The following is a 20,260-nucleotide window of genomic DNA, read 5'->3' as shown; positions in this document are numbered from 1 at the left end:
TTTTGTGGGGGAGGTACCTGAAGGAGTGGACCGATATGGCTTATCTTCGAACTTAAACTATGTTTGGACAAAATATTACTGAGGCCAAACTTTGGACCGAATCGGCAGACCTGTTCGAGAGTTATTTTGCCCTCCAACCTCCTCACACGGTGTCATAGGGGTTTTTTGCAACTTTCAGGCTATTTTCTCAGGAAGTATGGACTTGCCCCTGATGAAACTTATACCGTCGTATGGAGGGCAGTGAATACAAGTTGCTAAAGCAAAAATTAAAGCGATTCGAGAGATGTTCCTAAACTGAACTTTTCCAAAATTTTGTGTGGGAGGTACCCGACGGAGTGGACCGATTGAGTCCATATTAAAACCTGATCTAAGTCTGGTACACGCTCCACGATGGGCAAAGTATGGACCAAATCGGTTACACCCTTCAAGAGTTATCGCGCGCACAAATTTTCCGAACATGTTCGAACTTTTGTGGGGGAGGTACCGGAAGGAGTTGACCGATATAGCTCATCTTCGAACTTAAACTAAGTTTGGACAAAATATTACGAAATCCAAAATTTGAACCGAATCGGTTCATCCCTTCGAGAGTTATCGTGCGCTCCAGCCAGCCAGACAGACAGACAGACGGACGGACATTGCTCAATCGACTCCAAATTGTCTGAAACACATATCGTCCAAACATACTTGGGGTCTAAAACCATTATTTCGATGAGGCACATTTTGCCCGTATGAAAGTGTATATACCCTTCATAGCCTAAAGGCTGAGGGTATAAAAAAATAAAGCTGTACGAGAAGTGGGAATGCCTTTAAACGAATTAAAGAATATTCCAAAGGAGTCATGTGTTATTGGAAGATTTTATGCCGTAACAAAGCTAACAAAATATAAGAGGGATGGATATACTAAAATCTCGAACGAATTACTTAATCTGTGGACCAATCTTGGTATGAGATGCATTCGAGTAGATCTTATAAAAAGAAAAGTTAGACGGTTGATTCTAAATTACCAAATGTGTTTAAAACGTTATAATGGAAGTAACTTCACAAAGAACTTCGACATTACTTGCAAATCTGAACCTAAAGATAAAAAAGAACAAATATTTGAATCTGATTCTTCATTTAAGTTTGATAGCGATGAGGACGAAGACCCAAGCTATATGCCAAATGGAAGCAATAAACTATTAAACAGGTCAATAAAACCATCTGTAGCATTAGTAACAGAAGTAAAGGTTTCAACAAGAAAAGCTGCTAAAATTTGTCAAAAACTAGCAAATACTGGTGTAAACATCTACACTCCATCACAAGCTGCAATTTATAAAGCTGTAAAGAGATCATCAGAACAACGAGAAGAACTATACCGAAATACTTTGAAAGATCAAGACTGGTGCTTACATTTCGATGGGAAAAAAATGTGTAAAAAGGAAGTTCAAGTGATAGTAATTAAAAATGAGCTTGTTGAGATAAAATTAGCAGTGTTAGTACTTGAGAATGGGAGATCCACCACAATATTTAATGGAATAAAGGATACCTTAACAAAATTCAACTTATGGTCGTCTATCAAAATGGTAATTTGTGATACAACAAGTATCAATACCGGTAACAAAAATTGTATTGTGACTTTACTAAAACAACATTTCCAAGGTATGTCATTGCTTCCTCCACAATATATTGGCTGTCAGCACCATGTTCTCGATTTGATATTGAGACATGTAATGGATCAAGTTTTGGATAGGAAAACATCATCGCCCAATATTGCATACCATTTTGTTACACATCTACTGGGAAATTATGAATGTCTTAAATCTAACTATAAGCAAGGTGAAGAAATGATCCAATCTTCAAAAATAAAATGAAGGGATGATATGGAATTCTTATACTCCCTTTGCCAATCTTATAAATATTTTCAAGAGAAAGCAATATTTCCGTACATAAATTTTAAATCTCTACCTTCAATTAGCAATGCCAGATGGAATTCCAGAGCTATATTTGCAATTTTGACTTTTATCTTGCTCCCAAACTATCGAGAAGAGTTGAAACCCATTTGTGATTTTATTTGTGGTCCCTGGTATAAAATTTGGTTTGGTGACCATTGTTTCAATGAGAATGATTTTGCTGCATTGAGCAAATCTTTAATCAACTTCACTAAAGCTTATGCATGTTTTCGAAGACATTGGGTACAAGAACCATCCCAAATTAAAGACATACAGCGCAGTAACATATGTGCCGAGCGAGCGATTAAAGTCGTGCAGGATATATACCCACTATGTAAAACGGTTCGAGCGCTAAACTTAAAATTTATATCATATAATTCCTAATTTGTTCGCTTTTATATGTTACAATATATAATTGTATACCTTTCTGTGCTTATTAAACAATTTCAAATCAAAAAATAAAGAAAAAATCTTTGATAACACTTTAGTAATTACAGTCGGCGCGGAAACTTTTTTCACCAAACCGACCTTAGAAACATGTTTTCATTATTAGGACAAAATTCCCCACTTTCAAATATTTGTTATTTTTTAATATACCCTCCACCATAGTATGGAGGGTATATTAAGTTTGTTTTTCTGTTTGTAACACATCGAACTAATCATTTGCGATCCTATAAAGTATATATTTATTCGTGATCAGGATAAAATTCTAAGACGATCTAGGCATGTCCGTCTGTTGTAATCACTCTAGCGTCCGCAATGATTGAGATAGAGCGCTAAAATGTTGCACTCGAGTGTCTTTTTTGTAGGCAGGTCAAGTTCGAAGATGGGCTATATCAGACCACGTTTTCGACTCTATTTTAAGTACCTTGATGTTTTGTTTTTTATTATTATTTTTTATTTATTTATTTAGTTTTAATCCTAGGTGGTGCAATATATTCGTGATTTTTTTCAATATTTTTAATCTTAGGTAGGGCCACATAAAAAAGGGCTATAACTAAAAAAATACAACACCAGTACCATGTGGGAATTTTGTCCTGATAACGCAAACGAGTTTCTAAAATCGATTCGGTGAAAAAAGTTTTGGCACCGACTGCGATTACTAAAGCCCTTTTCATATTTTTTATATTTAAAAATTTAAATTTGCTTTGTCTGAAATAATATTTATAGAAAACAAATACGATTCTCACAGGCAAAGTCAACAAAAACAGCCTGTAACTTTCGCGAATTCGTTGCAAATGACCCCATATTCCCTTGTCCGATAGGTTAAAAAAATATAAACATAAAATTCACGAGTTTATAAAGAAAAACCAAAAATTGAAGTAGTGCCAAAAATCCTAATATGGTCCGAAATGGCGCGATTTGAGAACAAATTGGTCCAGAACGGTTTGATAATGATTTCAAATTAGATTACAAAAAAATAAAAATTTTAATGAAAAGCAAATATGTTGTTTTAACAGATAAAATTAAAAAATGCATTACTGAACTTCAATGCATTTGGTACGGAAACTTTTTTCGCGATAGAGAAAAATTAACACCGTATTTCATCATAGTTTTCCATGCACTACACGGCTATGGTCGTGGTCATCAGTTGTTAGATACTTACTTACTTAGCTGGCCCATTACCAGCGAAGTAAGTAAGGTTCATTGCAGAACATTTGTTCCATAGACCGAACTAAGAAAAGATATTCAATTCTTTCTGTATAGTGCTTCGCTTTCTGGAATACCGCGCCTTATCATCTCTTCATCCACTTGTTTGCGCCATCTATTCTTTGGCCTGCCAATTCTGCATGCACCGCCATATGGCTCGAATTTATACGCCTTTTTAGCGGATTCATCATCGCTCATTCTTATTACATGACCTAGCCAACGCAATCGCTGCATCTCGATACGTTTAACTACCTATATTGATGTCATTGTATAGCAGATACAGCTCGTGGTTCAAACGACGTCGATATTAACCGTAAACGCAGATTGGTCCGTAGATCTTTCGAAGAATTTTTCTCTCAAACACGACAAGCTCTGCCTTATCTGCTTGCGTATATCAGCACGGGTAGTATCAGTGTTTTGTAAAGCGTAATTTTTGTTTGACGAGTTGTGGCTTTGTTTTTGACGTGCTTACTTAAGCCAAAGTAGCATTTGTTGGCCAATACAATTCTTCTTTTTATTTCACAACTGATGTTGTTTGTTGTGTTTACGGCGGTGTCGAGGTATACGAAGTCTTACTACCTCAAAATTATAGGAACCAACTTCAACAGTTGGCTCGATCTCTATGGACGCATTGCGCGATGACACCATCAGCTTGGTCTTCTCGCCGTTTACAGCCAGACCTACTTTAACAGATTCTCCTTCGACCTTCATAAAGGTATCGGTTACTTCTTTTACTGATCGTCCCATGATGTCTCTATCATCAGCACAAGCAAGTAACATGTGGCTATTGGTGTAGATTGTGCCACTCCTTTTGACGTTTGCGCGATGACACCATCAGCTTGGTCTTCTCGCCGTTTACAGCCAGACCTACTTTAACAGATTCTCCTTCGACCTTCATAAAGGTTTCGGTTACTTCTTTTACTGATCGTCCCATGATGTCTATATCATCAGCACAAGCAAGTAACATGTGGCTATTGGTGTAGATTGTGCCATTTCTTTTGACGTTTGCCTCTCGTATAACCTTTTCTAGCAGGATGTTGAAAAGATCACACGAAAGGCTGTCTCCTTGCCTGAAACCTCTTTTGATACAAAACTCTTATGAGAGGTTTTTTCCTATTTTAACTGGAGATCTTGTGTTAGTTAGAGTCATTTTACAAAGCCGAATGAGTTTTGCGGGGATAGCAAATTCAGACATGGCTTGGAATACCTTTGAACGTAGCGGGCTATCGAAGGCTGCTTTATAATCGACACAAAGGTGGTAGGTGTCGATCTGCATCTCTTCGGTCTTCTCCAGGATTTGCCGCAGGGTAGATATCTGGTCAATGGTGGACTTGTCAGGTCTAAAGCCGTATTGGAATGGTCCAATTATTTCGTTGACCATGGTATTTAGTCGTTCGCATAATATCATTGACACTATCTTGTAGGCGATAGGGAGAAGACTCATGCCCCTATAGTTGGGGCATAAAGTCTTATCTCCTTTCTTATGGACGGGAGACAGGATGCTCAGGTTCCAATCTTCGGGTACGCGTTCTTCCTGCGAGATGAAGCTAACTAGCTGATGTATACACCTGATCAGCGTGTCGCCTCCGCTACCTTATTATTCTTCAGCCTGTTTATTTTACCTCATCTTGGCCGGGTGACATATATTCAGTACCATCTTCAGGGATTGGATCTGTGGTATATTCGTCGACTTCGCTACTATTGGATACCAACAGTTTGGAAAAATGCTCTTTCCATACCCTTAGCACACTATCTGTATCAGTTACCAGATTACCTTGCTGGTCTCTATAGGAGGATGTGCCAGTTCCAAAGCCATCAGTTTGATGTTTCACTCTTTGGTAGAATTTTCGGACTTCATTCTGTCTCCTGTACATCTCGATTTGTTCACACTCTCGCTTTTCCATCTCTCTCTTTTTCCTGCGGAAAAGACGTTTCTCCTCTCTCCTTTTCTCCCGATACCTCTCTCGTGCGCTACGCGTTGCTACTGATTGTAAAGAAGACCTAAGTGCCGAATTTTTCTCTTCGGTAGCAGCACGACACTCCTGGTCATACAATGAATTCCTTGGTGTAGGTCTCTGGTATCCAAGTACTGATTTCGCGGCTGTTTGCATGGAGTGGGCAATTTTTTGCCATTGTGTTGTTATGTTATCAGGACAAGGGGTGCTCTCATTAAGCAATTGGGCTAGTTGAGTGGAATATGCTGTGGCTATCTGTTGTGTTTGTAGCCTATCGATGTCCAACTTCCGCGTTGTGTCTGTTCGTGCTTTATTTGCAACGTTTAGACGGGTACGTACCTTTGCTGCAACAAGTTAGTGGTCCGAGTCTATGTTTGCACCTCGGAACGATCATACATCCAACGTGATCAATTTGATTTCTTGTTCTTTGATCTGGCGACAGCCAGGTGCCCTTATTAATATCGAGATGCTTAAATCTGGTACTGCTAGCGACCATGTTTCTTGCAGCTGCAAAGGCTATTAGCCTCATACCGTTGTCAGATGTTTCACTGTGGAGACTGAATTTCCTGACTGTTGGGCCAAAGTTATTCTCCTTTCCAATTTTGGCATTAAAATCGCCTAGTATACGGTCATGGTCAACGGTCTGTTCGTCCTTGTCTTCAGTGGGAGCATGAGCGCAAATAAAGCTGCTGTTGAAGAATTTAGCTTTTAATCGAATTGCAGCGAGTCTTTCATTCACTGGGGTGAAGCTGGAGACCAGATGTTTTAACCTCCGACCAACTACAAATCCGCAACCAAACTCATGCTTTGTGTCATGGCAACTATTATACCGTGCGTCACCTTTAGGTGTTGTTGTGACGCCTTTCCCGTTCCATCGTATTTCCTGTATGGCAGTAATGTCGGCCTTCTACTTTTCAAGTACATCTGCCAATGCGTAAACTGCACCTTCTCTATAAAGAGTGCGAACATTCCAGGTGCAGATTCGCAGATCATGGTCCTTAAAACGTTTGCGGGGTTCCTCAACTTTAGAGTTGTTTGTTTTTCTTTTCTTTCGTTTTTTCATAGTAGGGTTACACGGTGCTCTTGAAACAATTTTAAATGGAAGGTGCTTACACCTTGGAAGTTTTTGCGGATTCTGAAACTACAATGTTCATAGATGAGAAAAATCGAAAAACAAAAAAAAATCGCCGCAGCGCTTTTTAAATAAATCGCGATTTAAGTTGACATTTTTAGGGGTTGTTTAGGTTTTCACAATTTTGCTTAGAAACCGCAAGTCCTACCAAAATGGGACTTAAGAAAATATTGTAGCTATGAAAATTCTCTACAAGATTGACCACTATGGTATTCTCGTCGGTTTTACCGTTTTTGAGATATAGAAGTTCAAATTGGGACAATTCAAATTCAATTCAATTCTGTATCGCCCCCTTATAAAACAATGTCATGAAGGGTGCGCCTTAACTAACTTTTGATGAAAACCGCTTACACAGGGGAAGTTTTTGTGAATTCTCAAACAGCAATGTTCACAGATGAGAAAAATCCAAAAACAAGAAAAAATCGCTGTAGGGATTTTTAAATAAATCGCGGTCAAAATTCACAATTTTAGGTGTATATTAGGTTTTCACGATTTTGCTTGCAAACCGCAAGTCCAATCGAAATGGAGCTAAAGAAAATTTTGTAGCTGTGAAAATTTTTTGTAGGATTGACGTTTATCATTTGTTCCCAGCCTGTACCATTTTTGAGATAAAGAAGCTCAGTTTACATTTTTAGGTTTTTTTGTTAGGGTTTCGCGATTTTGCTTGAATACGGTAAGTTTTATCTATATGGGACCTGAGAAAATCTTAAAGCTGTGAAAATTCTCTACAAGACTGGCTTAAGTAACTTATCCTAAGTTGTACCATTTTTTTAGATATATAAGTTTAAGTTGGAAATTTGCAGTCATGACATTGTTTTATAAGGGGGCGATACAGAATTGAATTGATTTTGAATTGTCCCAATTTGAACTTCTATATCTCAAAAACGGTAAAACCGACGAGAATACGATAGTGGTCAATCTTGTAGAGATTTTTCATAGCTACAATATTTTCTTAAGTCCCATTTTGGTAGGACTTGCAGTTTCTAAGCAAAATTGTGAAAACCTAAACAACCCTTAAAAATGTCAACTTAAATCGCGAATTATTTAAAAAGCGCTCCGGCGATTTTTTTTCGATTTTTCTCATCTATGAACTTTGTAGTTTCAGAATCCGCAAAAACTTCCCAGGTGTAAGCACCTTCCATTTAAAAATGTTTCAAGAGCACCGTGGTTACTAATCCGACGCCCAAACCCAAGTTTTTAACGTTCTTGTGGGTGAACGCGCGGCACATGTTAGCTCACTACCTTTAACGGTTGTTAAATGCAGTTCCCCAGGTGACACCACGGGGAGGTCAGTGTCCACTTGAGATTAAAGCCGGTCAGGACCGTTCCTTGGTATCTTCCATCCCCTACGTCACCCAGTTTTCAGATATAACATATTTAAAAAAGGGTCGGGTCTTTAGCCTCCAAAAAAGTACCTAGATTCTAGATTAATTAGTAAATTTTCAAACCGATATATTCGTTGTTATTGCAAATGCCGCGTTTTTTGTAAATATTCAACAAAATATGCAGACATTCCCTGAAATTTTCAAAATAGGTTCAGTAGTTTTGTAGATATAACATATTTTAAAAAGTGGGAGTGGTCAATTTTTTTTTCTATGAAAACCTAACGAACATTTCAAAAAAAGAAAATTATCCAAATCGTTCCAACCGTTCTCATCTGATGCAATCACCAACGAACGACATTTGATTTGTATTTATAAAGATTTATTGAAATTTGAAGTTCTTACCTGTTAAACCAAGAACGACATTTTAAAAATATCGCTAACCGTTCAAAAGTTACAAAATTTCAACCGTTCAGCTACATAAATTATATCCTTGATTTACCCTTGTATGTATGAATGTATTTGATCGGAACATATATACATTCTACCTGCTATTTCTTGGAAAGTGCAAAACTGTTTTCCCGACACCCTGTCAGCACTGACGACGAAGGACATAAAATATTCACACATGCATATCGCTATGCATTTCATAAACAAATAATGACATATTGCACGACATTTGTATCGATTTTCATGGGAAAGTTAACAAGTTATGGCTATTATATGTCATTCGTTTCATTGTTGTTGGCTGACTACAGAGGAAGCAATTTAAGGAGCGACAATAATTTAATAAAATCGAAAAATAATAACATATTTAAAAGAAAACAAGTAAGAACAGACTATAGTCGGACGGGGCCGACCATGTGATACCCTATACCACTATCCCTGTGCACTAGCTTTCCGGGCTAGCTGTTATAAGATGTGCATTAGAAATTTTACCAATTTTCACACAAAAGTTTTGATCAATTTAACCCGCTAAATATTATCCGATCATACCGTTGACTTGCACGCTACTTCTTCATCTCAAACCAAAACTACGTTTAAAATTTCGCGCCGATCGGACTATTATTGCGACCTACAGAGCGGCTACAAAATCGAGCAAAAATTTTGTTTTTGGTCCATTTCATCCCTTTAACATTTCACGATCATCGCCAAAAACTAATCAGTTCTATTCTGGTCCAAACCCGACCTCCATACTAAATTTCGTGACAATCGGTCCATAATTGCGGCCTCTAGCTTGATTACAATTTTTAATGGACGGACAGACGGACGGACGGACGGACACACATCGCTAAATCGCTTTATCTCGTCGAGATATGAAGTTTGGTATACCACATGAGGGGTCTACGACGAATATTTCGCGGCGTTACATGAATTTTTGGGAAAACAAACTTATTATACCCTTTTCCACATTGTGGTATAGGGTATAATGAAAAGCCCCTCTCTTTGATTGAAAGTGAAAATGCGTAAAATGCAAGCGTTATCGACTGTCGTAACAAAAGTGCTATCTTCTACAAGGTGCGTAGGGATGAAAGACAGCAAGCATTGGCCCTGACCGGTTTTAGCATGGCAAAGCCCAGGATTTATCTTGGTCCCTCTTTCATTTCAAACGTTAGATTTCGCAGCGAAAACAAAAACGTTGTAGTTAACTGACCTGATTTAAGCATTTCGAACTTCAAAAAACAAAATATCGAGCGTGATGGATGTACGATCGTTCCGAAGTGCAAACATAGACTCGGACCAGCACCTTATTTCAGCAAAGGTACCTACCCTTCTCAACATAGCAAATAAAGTACGAACAGACACAACACGGAAGTTGGACATCGGTAAGCTGCGATCACAGCAGATAGCCACAGGATATTCATTCCACTTATGTGGCCCAATTTCATGCACATAATCAAATCACTCCTCGTCCCAATAACATACCAGTACAGTGGCAAAGTAGTGTGCACTCCATGCAAACAGACGCAAAATCCATACTTTGATATCAGAGACATCCACCAAGGAATCCGTGATATGACCAGCAGTGTCGTGCTGCTAGCGAGAAGAAAAATGCGGCATATAAGGCTACGAGAGATATATCCGGAGAAAAGGAGAGAAGAGAAACGCCTTTTCCGCAGGAAAAAGAGAGAAATCGAAAAGCGGGAGTTGTGAAACAATCAAGATGTACAGGAACCAGAAATAAGTCCGAAAGTTCTAACAAAGAGTGTAGCTTCAAACTGATGGCTTTGGTAGAGGTACATCTTCCTGTAGAGACCAGCAAGGTAATTTGGTAACTGATACAGATAGTGTGTTCAGGATATAGAAACAACATTTTTCCATACTATTGGTATCCAATAATAGCGAAGACGTCGAACATACCACAGATCCAATTCCAGAAGATGATGTTGAATATATATCTCCCGGCCAATATGAGGTAAAGACAGCAATAAAGTGGCTGAAGAATAATAAGGCAGCAGGTGGTCATGGCATACCAGCCGAGCTGTTCAAATCCGGTGGACACACATTTATAAGGTGTATGCATCATCTGATTAGCACCATTTGGCAGGAAGAACGCTTTCTTACCCGATGATTGGAACCAGAGTATCCTGTGTCCCGTCCACAAGAGATACCCAGCAAAAAATCTTCCCAAAATAATGGGTTTTTTAGTACCTTTTGGTAGTCGTAACTACTTACAAAACCTAATAATCACCATTATTTTAACAAGGGCATGACGCACTGAATAACTAGTTATTTTATGGCCACTAGAAGTTGAAAAATAAGCTATAAGTTAAAAAAATTTATATTTTTTATTTTATTTTTTTATTTCGCCATCTACTGGAGTTGAACACACGAACTTCTGCTTTGTATCCTAACACGCTACACACTCGGCCACGCACACCAACATTAACGGTTGTTTCAACGTGTACATATGCTTAAATGCGCACCAGCAAGTTTTCTTTAATTAAAAAAAAAACAAGACAGAGATATACCCTCAGCCTGTGTATATTGAAACAATTTTTCCCAAAAAACGTATGTATTTAGGGGGTTTTACAAATTTTGGGCGTATGAACCGACAAAAATGTTGATTCGGATTAAAGATCAAACGTTTTGCGGAGGAAATACTTAAAGGAATGGATCGGCATTGACCATTATGGAAGTGGATCTCCAGCCACTATACTCTTATATGGTACCATAGGGGGTTTTTACAACCTTCGAGCTGTTTGCTAAAGAAGTATGGACTTGCCCTTGAAAAACAATTTTACCATCGTAATTGAGGCAGCGAATGCAAGTTGCTTCAACAAAAATCAATGTGATTCGGTTGCAGGTCTTAAAGTGAACTTATCCGAAATTTTGTGTGGTAGGTACCGGATGGAGTGGATTACTTTAGTCTCTTTTTGAACCTGATCTGGTAGATATATTAGGATGTGTAAAGTATGGACCAATTCGGCCACTCCATTTTTTAACTTTTGTGGGGGATGTACCTGAACGAGTGAACCGATATAGCTTATCTTCGAACTTAAACTATGTTTGGACAAAATATTACTAAGGCCAAATTTTGGACCGGTGTCATGGAGGTTTTTTTGCGACTTTCAGGCTATTTATTCAGGAAGTGTGGATTTGCCCCTGATGAAACTTGTACCGTCGAATGTGGGGCAGTGAATACAAGTTTCTAAAACAAAAATCAAAGCGATTCGAGAGCAGGTCCTAAACTGAACTTATCCTAAATTTTGTGTGAGGTACCCGAAGGAGTGGACCGATTGAGTCCATATTAGAACCTCATCTACCTCTGGTAGACATTTCACGATTTGCAAAGTATGGAGCAAATCGGTTACTTTCTTCAAGAGTTATCGTACGTACAAATTTTCCGAACATTTCCGAACTTTTGTGGGGGAGGTACCGGAAGGAGTGGACCGATATAACCCATCTTCGAACTTAAACTAAGTTTGGACAAAATATTACGAAATGGTTGATGCATTCGAGAGTTATCGTGCGCTCCAGCCAGCCAGGACAGTGCTCAATCGACTCCAAATTGTCTGAAACACATTTCGTCCAAACATGATTGGGGTCTAAAACCATTATTTCAATGAGGCACATTTTGCCCGTATGAAAGTGTATATACCCTCGTTAGCATAAATGCTGAGGGTATAAAAAAGTACCCGGCCGACGGTGAACGTTGAACACACAACCCTTGGATTTGTAGTCGGACACACAAGCTCTGTGCCACCGTACTCATTTCTTAATAGGGAGTAATATAAGTAGTTATTTTTGTATACATTACATTGTAATGGGTAACATAATGACTAACGGATCCGAATTTTTGCTAGGTAAAACTTTGTGCTCTAACTACAGGGACATAAGTCTGCTCCCTATTGCTTATTATATAGTGTCAGGGATAGTGTGCGAAATACTAAAGTCTATGATCAACGAAATAATTGGGTCATACCAATATAGCTTTAGACCTGGCAAATCCACCATTGGCCAGATATTTACCCTGAGCCAAATGCTGGAGAAGAACCAAGAGATGTAGATCGACAGGTATTACGTTCATAGGTATTACGAGCCGCGCAAGCAGATAAGGCAGTGCTTGGTGTGTTTGAGATAGAAATTCTTCTAAAGATCTACGGGTGCATCTACGTTATCAGTGAATGTCGACGTCGTATGAACCACGAACTGTATTTGGCAAACCTTTCGATATATAAAGATTGCGTTGGCTAGGCCATGTCATCAGGATGAGCGATGATGAGCCCGCTAAAAAGGTGTACAAATACGGGCCACATGGCGGTACACGGAGAACTCAAGGCTTCGATGGAGCAAAAAAGTAGAAGACGAGATCGAAAAACGCGGTATTCCAAAAACCAAAGCAACAAACAGAGCGGAATGGAAATTTTTTCTTAGTGCGGTTTATAGGAGAAATATTCTATGAAATGCCAACTAACTGTCTTTTGGGGATGTTCTTGTAAATATATTCTATTTATTTTAAAGCACAAAATTAATAGAACTTCAGAAAGAGTAAAATTTTCTAGAACAGTAATATTTGTGGCAAACAGACAAATATAAATGGCATACATTTGAAAAAAGCTACAACCTTTTATTGTATTTTTTTTTTTTCTTGTGAAAATGTAAAAGCTCTTTGTTGTGAAAAATTCACCTACAGCATAGTGCCTCAGTGCATACAATTTAATTACTCTCTAGCAAACGAAAGAAAAAAAGAATGCTTTTTCAAAGAAAAATGTATTACGTTTTGTATTTTTGGTACGTTTTTTACACTACCACCACAAATGCGAATACGGGTGCCTTTGCGTGTTTAAGGTGACACTTTTTAAAATGTCCACAAAAAGTAAAAAAAGAGAAAAATTTGTTTGGCATACAACACTCGTTGTTCTCTCCAACATATAACGGAGGGTATAATTAAATTTGTCATTCCATTTGTAACACATCGAAATATTCGTCGGAGACCCTATAAAGTATATGTATATGTGACTTTCTGAGTAAAATCGGACCCTTTTTAAAATGAGGTGTTTGATTTCCTTTATTTTTTGCTGTGGTGGTGCTGCTCAGCAGCAAAACATTTCAGTATATTTTCAGACTTTTTTGACCGACGACTGTAGAGATATCGCGCTTTGAAAAAGTCGAATTCTGTAAAAACTATATGCAACGAAATACTCATAACTTCTTTAATATTGTCCTATTTGAAAAAAATCTTTTTTGTATGTTTTGTTGTTTTATTAGAAACATAGAAACAAGTTTTGCACAGTGGCCTTGGATGCAATTTTCGCGATTTAATATTTAAAACCAATTTTTAAAAATGATTGACCCCTTCGATTTTCTTAAAATTTTTTTTTATATTAAACTACGGTCAAGTCCTATTTAGTAGTGGGATTCGAATGACTACTATTTTTTCTAAATTTTATAAAATTTGTCAATACAATTTTTCCTTTCTACCAGTGTGAAAAATTTGTTATTTTATCAAAAAAAAAATAAAATAAATAAATAAAAAATTACATTTTTTACGTTTGTTTTGTTGTTTAATTTAGGAGTTTATCTTAAGCAGCTTATAAAATTGCGTAATTTTTCGATTTTGAAAATGCATTTACAATTATTGTACCAGCCGGACAATAAACTAACTGAATTGATGATAAAATAACTACAGCTCGGGGATTATATGACAGGGCATTCGAGCCGAATAATAAATGCAACGTACGTAAAATAAAATAAAAATTTATTTTAAATTTTAAATCGTGAAAATTGCATCCAAGCCCACTGTGCAAAATTTGTTTCTATTTTTTATTAGATAGCTGATAAAATAACAAAAAAATACAAATAAAAGATTTTTTCTATTTGGACCAATATTAAAGAAGTTATGAGCATTTCTTTGCACATAGTTTTTACAGAATTTGGCTTTTTCAAGGCGCGATATCTCGCGATAGAATATTATATTACCAGAGGATATTTGGTATTGAAAATGGGCTAAATCGGTCCACGTTTTGATATAGCCTCCATAGATCGATACCTCCCGATTTTCGGTATTTTGAAGGTTTTATCCTCATTAGCACACCGCAATGGTGGAAATTTGTCTTCAAAATTAGTCTTCGTTTCTTCCCCCATAAAATTTATCGGTATAGTTTCCACGCCTTCATATAGCCCCCATAGAACTGTACCTCCTGATTTTCGGTATTTTGAAGGTCTTAGCCTCGTTAAGACACCGAAATAGTTGCATTTAGTCTGTGCAAATCTTTCCACCTGAAATTTGTCAGTATAACACGGTGCTCTTGAATCAAATTTAAATGAAAGGAGCTTACACCTGGGAAGTTTTTGCGGATTCTGAAACTACAATGTTCATAGATGAGAGAAATCAAAAAACCAAAAAAAATCGCCGGAGCGCTTTTTAAATAAATCGCGATTCAAGTTGAAATTTTTAGGGGTTGTTTAGGCTTTCACAATTTTCCTTAGAAACCGCAAGGCCTATCAAAATGAGACTGAAGAAAATGTTGTAGCTATGAAAATTCTCTACAAGATTGGCCTTTACGGTGTTTTCGTAGGTTTCACCATTTTTGAGATATTGAAGTTCAAATTGGGACAATGCACTGACTGTATTACCCCCTTATAAAACAATGTCATGGAGGGGGCGCCTAAACTAAGTTTTAATGAAAACCGCTTACACAGGGGAAGTTTTTGTGAATTCTGAAACTGCAATGTTCATAGATGAGAAAAATCCAAAAACAAGAAAAAATCGCTGTAGGGATTTTCAAATAAATCGCGGTCAAAATTCACATTTTTAGGTGTTTTTTAGGTTTTCACTATTTTGCTTGGAAACCGCAAGTCCAATCGAAATGGAGCTAAGGACAATTTTGTAGTTGTGAAAATTCTCTACAGGATTGACGCTTATGATTTGTTCTCGGGCTGTACCATTTTTTGAGATAAAGAAGCTCAGTTTACATTTTTAGGTTTTGTTTGTAAGGGTTTCGCGATTTTGCTTGAATACGGCAAGTCTTATCGGCATGGGACCTGAGAAAATCTTATAGCTGTGAAAATTCTCTACAAGAGTGGCTGATGTAATGTTTCCTAGGTTGTACCATTTTTTTAGATATACAAGTTTAATTTGGGAAATCGCAGTCATGACATTGTTTTATAAGGAGACGATACAGAATTGAATTGAATTTGTATTGTCCCAATTTCAACTTCTATATCTCAAAAGGTGTAAAACCTACGAAAATATCATTAAGGTCAATCTTGTAGAGAATTTTGACAGCTACAACATTTTCTTTATTCTAATTTTTATGGGACTTGCGGTTTCCAAGCAAAATCGCAAAAACATAAACAACCCCTAAAAATGTCAACTTGAATCGCAATTTATTTAAAAAGCGCTCCGGCGATTTTTTTTTTGTTTTTTGATTTTTCTCATCTATGAACATTGTAGTTTCAGAATCCGCGAAAATTTCCCAGGTGTAAGCACCTTCCATTTAAATTTGATTCAAGAGCACCGTGATAAGTTCACGTTTTCATATAACCCCCATAAAACGGTACCTCCCGATTTTCGGTACTTTGGGTTGTGGCCTCAAAATCACACCGACATGGCTGAAATTCTGTCTTTAGTCTTCGTTGGGTGTATACAACTTTCCACCTGAAATTGGTCGGCATAAGTCCTCGTTTTCATGTAGCCCCCATTGAACGGTACCCTCCGCTAACTGAAATTTGGTATTTAGTCTTTGCTAAAGGTACATAAAATTAAAACAGGTCCACGTTTCACCATTAAAGTTTTTTTTTTTTTTTTTTTGATTTTAGCTTTTCTAACGAATTGGTCGTAAATTGGATTTTTGTGTTCCCAGAAGGTAGAAAACTTACCCGCACACAAACTGTCCATACTTTAATGTTTTGTCAGAGGATACAAAAGTTCAATTCGGAAATTTCCAAGTAGTGGTCCATGTTTTGGAAAGAACAACAATGCCGTTACATGATGAATCTTTTAAAGCGAATATTTATTATCAGTTAAGATATTCTGCTCCTTTCCTTTTATAATGGAAACTACTTGTTCCTATTTACTTTAAAACACTTCGTGGTGGAGGGTATAAAAAGTTCGGCCCAAAGCAGCTAAGGATTCGTAAAATGTAATCGATGGGTATAATTAAACACCTCGCCAAAAAAAAAGTTCGCGATATCTACAAATTTAGGTGTCGCTCAACGATACCCCGACCGTCGTAATGGAGACAGCGATTACTAGTTGTTCAAACATTTAGGTATTCGCGAGCAGCTCTTAAACTGCACTTTTCCGAAATTTTGTGTGGGAAGTACCCAAAGGTGTTGGCATATATATTTCATATTCGAACCTGATCTATATATCTGGACCATATCGAGAGTCATTGTGCGCACAATTTTAGCGAAAGTTTTGAATATTATTAAAAGAGGTGCCTGATGTATGGAGGAAATCGAATACTGCCTTCGAGAGTCATTGTGAGCACAAGGAGGTTCCAGAAAGTGTGGACCATCTTCGAACTTAAACTAAATTTTGACAAAATATTACGAAGGCCAAATTTTGGACCAAATAGGTTGATTCGTGCGAGTGTTATCGTGCTATCCAGTTACTACACGCGGTACCATATGCATTTTTTACATCTTCGGGGCTACTTTATCAGGAAGTATGGACTTGGCCATGAAAAAAACTTTTATCGACGTAAAGGGGACAGCGAATACAAATTGTTACAACAAAAATCTAAGCGATTTGAAAGCTGGTCTTAATCTGAACTTTCCGAAATTTCTTGTGGAAGGCACGCGAAGGTGTGGACCCATAGGGTCCATATTAGAACCTCCTCTACGAACTTAGCTATTTTGGGAAAAAAAAACTTTCGACGCGTCATTATAGGCCCGAAACCCCTACAGGTAGTGTTCAGGGAGAGTTCGTCCAGTAACACCACAAGGAGATTGCTATCCTCCTACTTCTACCTGTGAAAGACTTAACGGCTTCAAGACTAAAGTCTTATTTGATTATCAAAGCGTGAGCATGAGTTGCGTTTCGGGGTTCTTCACCAGCTTGTGTTTGCCGCCATTCCCTGTGGTTGGATGCTGCTGATTATTTGCTGCGAGCCGAAATGTTTGCAAATGGGCGAAGTGAAATATTAACAAGTCCCTTTCAATTTGCTGTTGTCAATTGTATGGACCACATATACTTTGGCTTAAAGCGATGACGGCTCTTAAGATGAACCTTCTGCTTCTACTACGATGGACCTTCTACTTTTAGAGGATTGTCTCTTACAATGCTCTGAAGAGCCCATTCGCTTCACTGGCCGTGTTTACCTATTTTATGTTTCAGCTCATTTTGTTTTCCTTTACCAAAGAAAAGGATCTTTCAAAGAAAAATGTATTTCGTTTTGCATTTTTCGTACGTTTTATAATAGCTTTGTTTATTTACGTTAAAGTTTCTTCAAGTTTTACCATTTTTAACTCGGAAAGCGTTCCTTAACCCGAAAAAGTAGTAAAACTGGAATCGCTTTTTAAGAGAGTGAGAGAGGAGAGAGAGCCGAAATGACGTTCTCTTTTACTACTTTCTGCTCGACAAATTTCGTTGTGTAAAAAGTGGAAAATCTGTCAAACTGCTAATTTGACATTAAGGCAAAAGGAAAAAAGAAAACTACGCGCTTTGTCAAAGCAAAATAAAAAGAAATTAAATAGAATAATAAAAATTTAAACCAGTGAAATAAAAGAATAAAAAACAGTGAAATTTATTTTGTTTGTTATTTTTTTTTACAATTTTCACTTTTACTATTAAAAAAGTAAAGGAACAAATCTAATACCACTACGAATGCGAATATGGGTGCCTTTGCATGTTTAAGGTGACACTTTTTCAAATTTCCATAAACAGTAAAAACAAATGAGAAAAATTGGTTTGACATACAACACCATAATATGGAGGGTATAATTAAATTTGTCATTCCATTATTTGCGCGATTCTTGACGAAGTTTGCCCGAAGCATTAGAAGTTTTGAAGCCATGTTCCTTTTTCTGTGGTAGTGTTATGCTTTTCTGGAGATATGATCCTCTTCGCCGCTTTGGAGGGTGTGAATAGAGTGTTCTTAATACACTTTACAGCCTTGTTTAGCCGTACCTGGTTCATAATGAACTTAAATCATTGTGCCACGAACAGCTAGCTACTACGACAATTCTTTTGTACTTTTCATTAGTGGGGATTTCCACATGGAGTTGGTTTATATTGTCATTGTTATTTGATTTGGAGTCGTAAGTTCCTACTGAATCGAGTGTCTGAGTTTCTATGTCTCCTCTTGTGTTTATCAATTTTTCGTCATCAGTTTTGTGTACGGCGCATAGCGGAAAGGTCTGCTTTGTTGGTTCTTGCCGAGGTTTGCCTGAAGCGTTAGAGGCCTTTTTCTACCTTGACGACTAAGCAGTGTTCTGATCTGATAGAGTATTCTTGATTTTCTTAGAGGGATACTTCTGATTAAACTTGTTTAGAAATGTCTGGTCTTTTGTCGATAAGACTCGGACAGCTGATTTTTTTTGTTATAAGCTTTGCAATGTACCAGCCCATTTTGTTGAACTTCATTCTTACTGGGGATTTCACCAACGGTTGTGTTTGTGTTGCTATTGCTATCAGATTTTTGGTCCGTGTTGCTTTTCAGAAGCAAAGTGTCTCAATAAAAGAAGAGAATATCACCTTTATAATTGTTCCACAAACATCCCATGCGGGACAAGGGAGACTTCTCTCATATCAATGAGTGCACCCCGATTCATATTAGTTCAATAATACGGGACCTACTGTTTATTGCCGAGTCCGATCGGCGTGTCTTAAGACACCACTTGTAGAGAAGTTATACATGTCTGAAATACTCAGGAAATGTCGCCAACATTACAGAGGCGTGTTTTTCCACCGTTGAAATTTTTGATGTTGCCTGGCCGGGAAATCGAGCCCACGACCTTCAATGTGCAAGGCGGGTGTGCATACCATTACACCACGTTGGCACCCACCTTTACAATAACGCAAATTAGGTTGGCGTAGGTGATATATGTTTTTTTAATTTTTTGTAACCACGCTATAGGTTGTAATTACCGAACATTGGAGGCGTCGTTTTTATTAGGATAGCTAATACAATTTTTTTTTTTTTTTTTTTTTTTGAAAATAGTCTGGCTTAAACCCATTGTTATTGTTTTATTATTTTAAAACAACTAATTTATTAGTGGAAAAAGTTTGGCATTGTTCGCCAAGAGGTAAGGCAGGGAAGACTAGTTTTGATTCACGCCACTGGATCTCATCAGTTCCCTTGTTTCTTGTTTGTGGATATTCTCCACCGAAATTATTTTTCAATAACTTCTTCAAGAAGAATCTTTTTATACCCATTGCACATAGCAGTGGAAAAACGTTTGGTTTGTTTCGCAAACACTTTCGTCGGAGTTGTGTTAGGTTGCCAAAGAAAAAGTTCTTATTGAAGTTTTTTCTTTGTTCACCTTTATACTTCGAGCGGACGATTGATGTTTGGGTATAAAAAGTTTCTTGTTGAAGAAGTTATTGAAAAATAACTTCGGTGGAGAATAACCACAAACAAGAAACAACGGAACTGATGAGATCCAGTGGCGTGGATCGAAACTAGTCTTCCCTGCCTTACCCCTTGGCGAACAATGCCAAACATTTTCCACTAATAAATTAGTTGTTTTAAAATAATAAAACAACAACAATGCTATTAAGCCAGACTACTTTAAAAAAAGTTGTAATTACCTTTACAACGATGCAAATTAGGTTGGCGTAGGTGATATATATTTTTTAATTTTTTGTAACCACGCCAAAGG

General features: G+C 37.4%; 2 protein-coding genes across 3 annotated transcripts in view; both read left to right on the top strand.

Annotated features, from left to right (window-relative positions):
• Epac (Exchange protein directly activated by cAMP) overlaps positions 1-20,260 on the top strand; it is a 569,466-nt gene that overhangs the window by 186,385 nt on the left and 362,821 nt on the right. The window lies entirely within an intron of this gene.
• Positions 1,008-1,850, top strand: LOC141405977 (uncharacterized). Its single transcript, XM_073990946.1, has one exon. The coding sequence runs from the start codon at positions 1,008-1,010 to the stop codon at positions 1,848-1,850; it is 843 nt and encodes a 280-aa protein (XP_073847047.1).

The sequence above is a fragment of the Musca autumnalis genome, unplaced genomic scaffold (genome assembly GCF_047663935.1).
Source record: "Musca autumnalis isolate F117 unplaced genomic scaffold, ASM4766393v1 scaffold_5, whole genome shotgun sequence".
Taxonomy (NCBI): Eukaryota; Metazoa; Arthropoda; class Insecta; order Diptera; family Muscidae; genus Musca; species Musca autumnalis.
The sequence above is the reverse complement of the archived record's forward strand: the minus strand, read 5'-3'. Positions and strand labels throughout refer to the sequence as shown.

Coding starts and splice junctions, on each gene's coding strand:
- LOC141405977 (XM_073990946.1), top strand. CDS start 1,008: ATGTGTTTAAAACGTTATAATGGAAGTAACTTCACAAAGAACTTCGAC.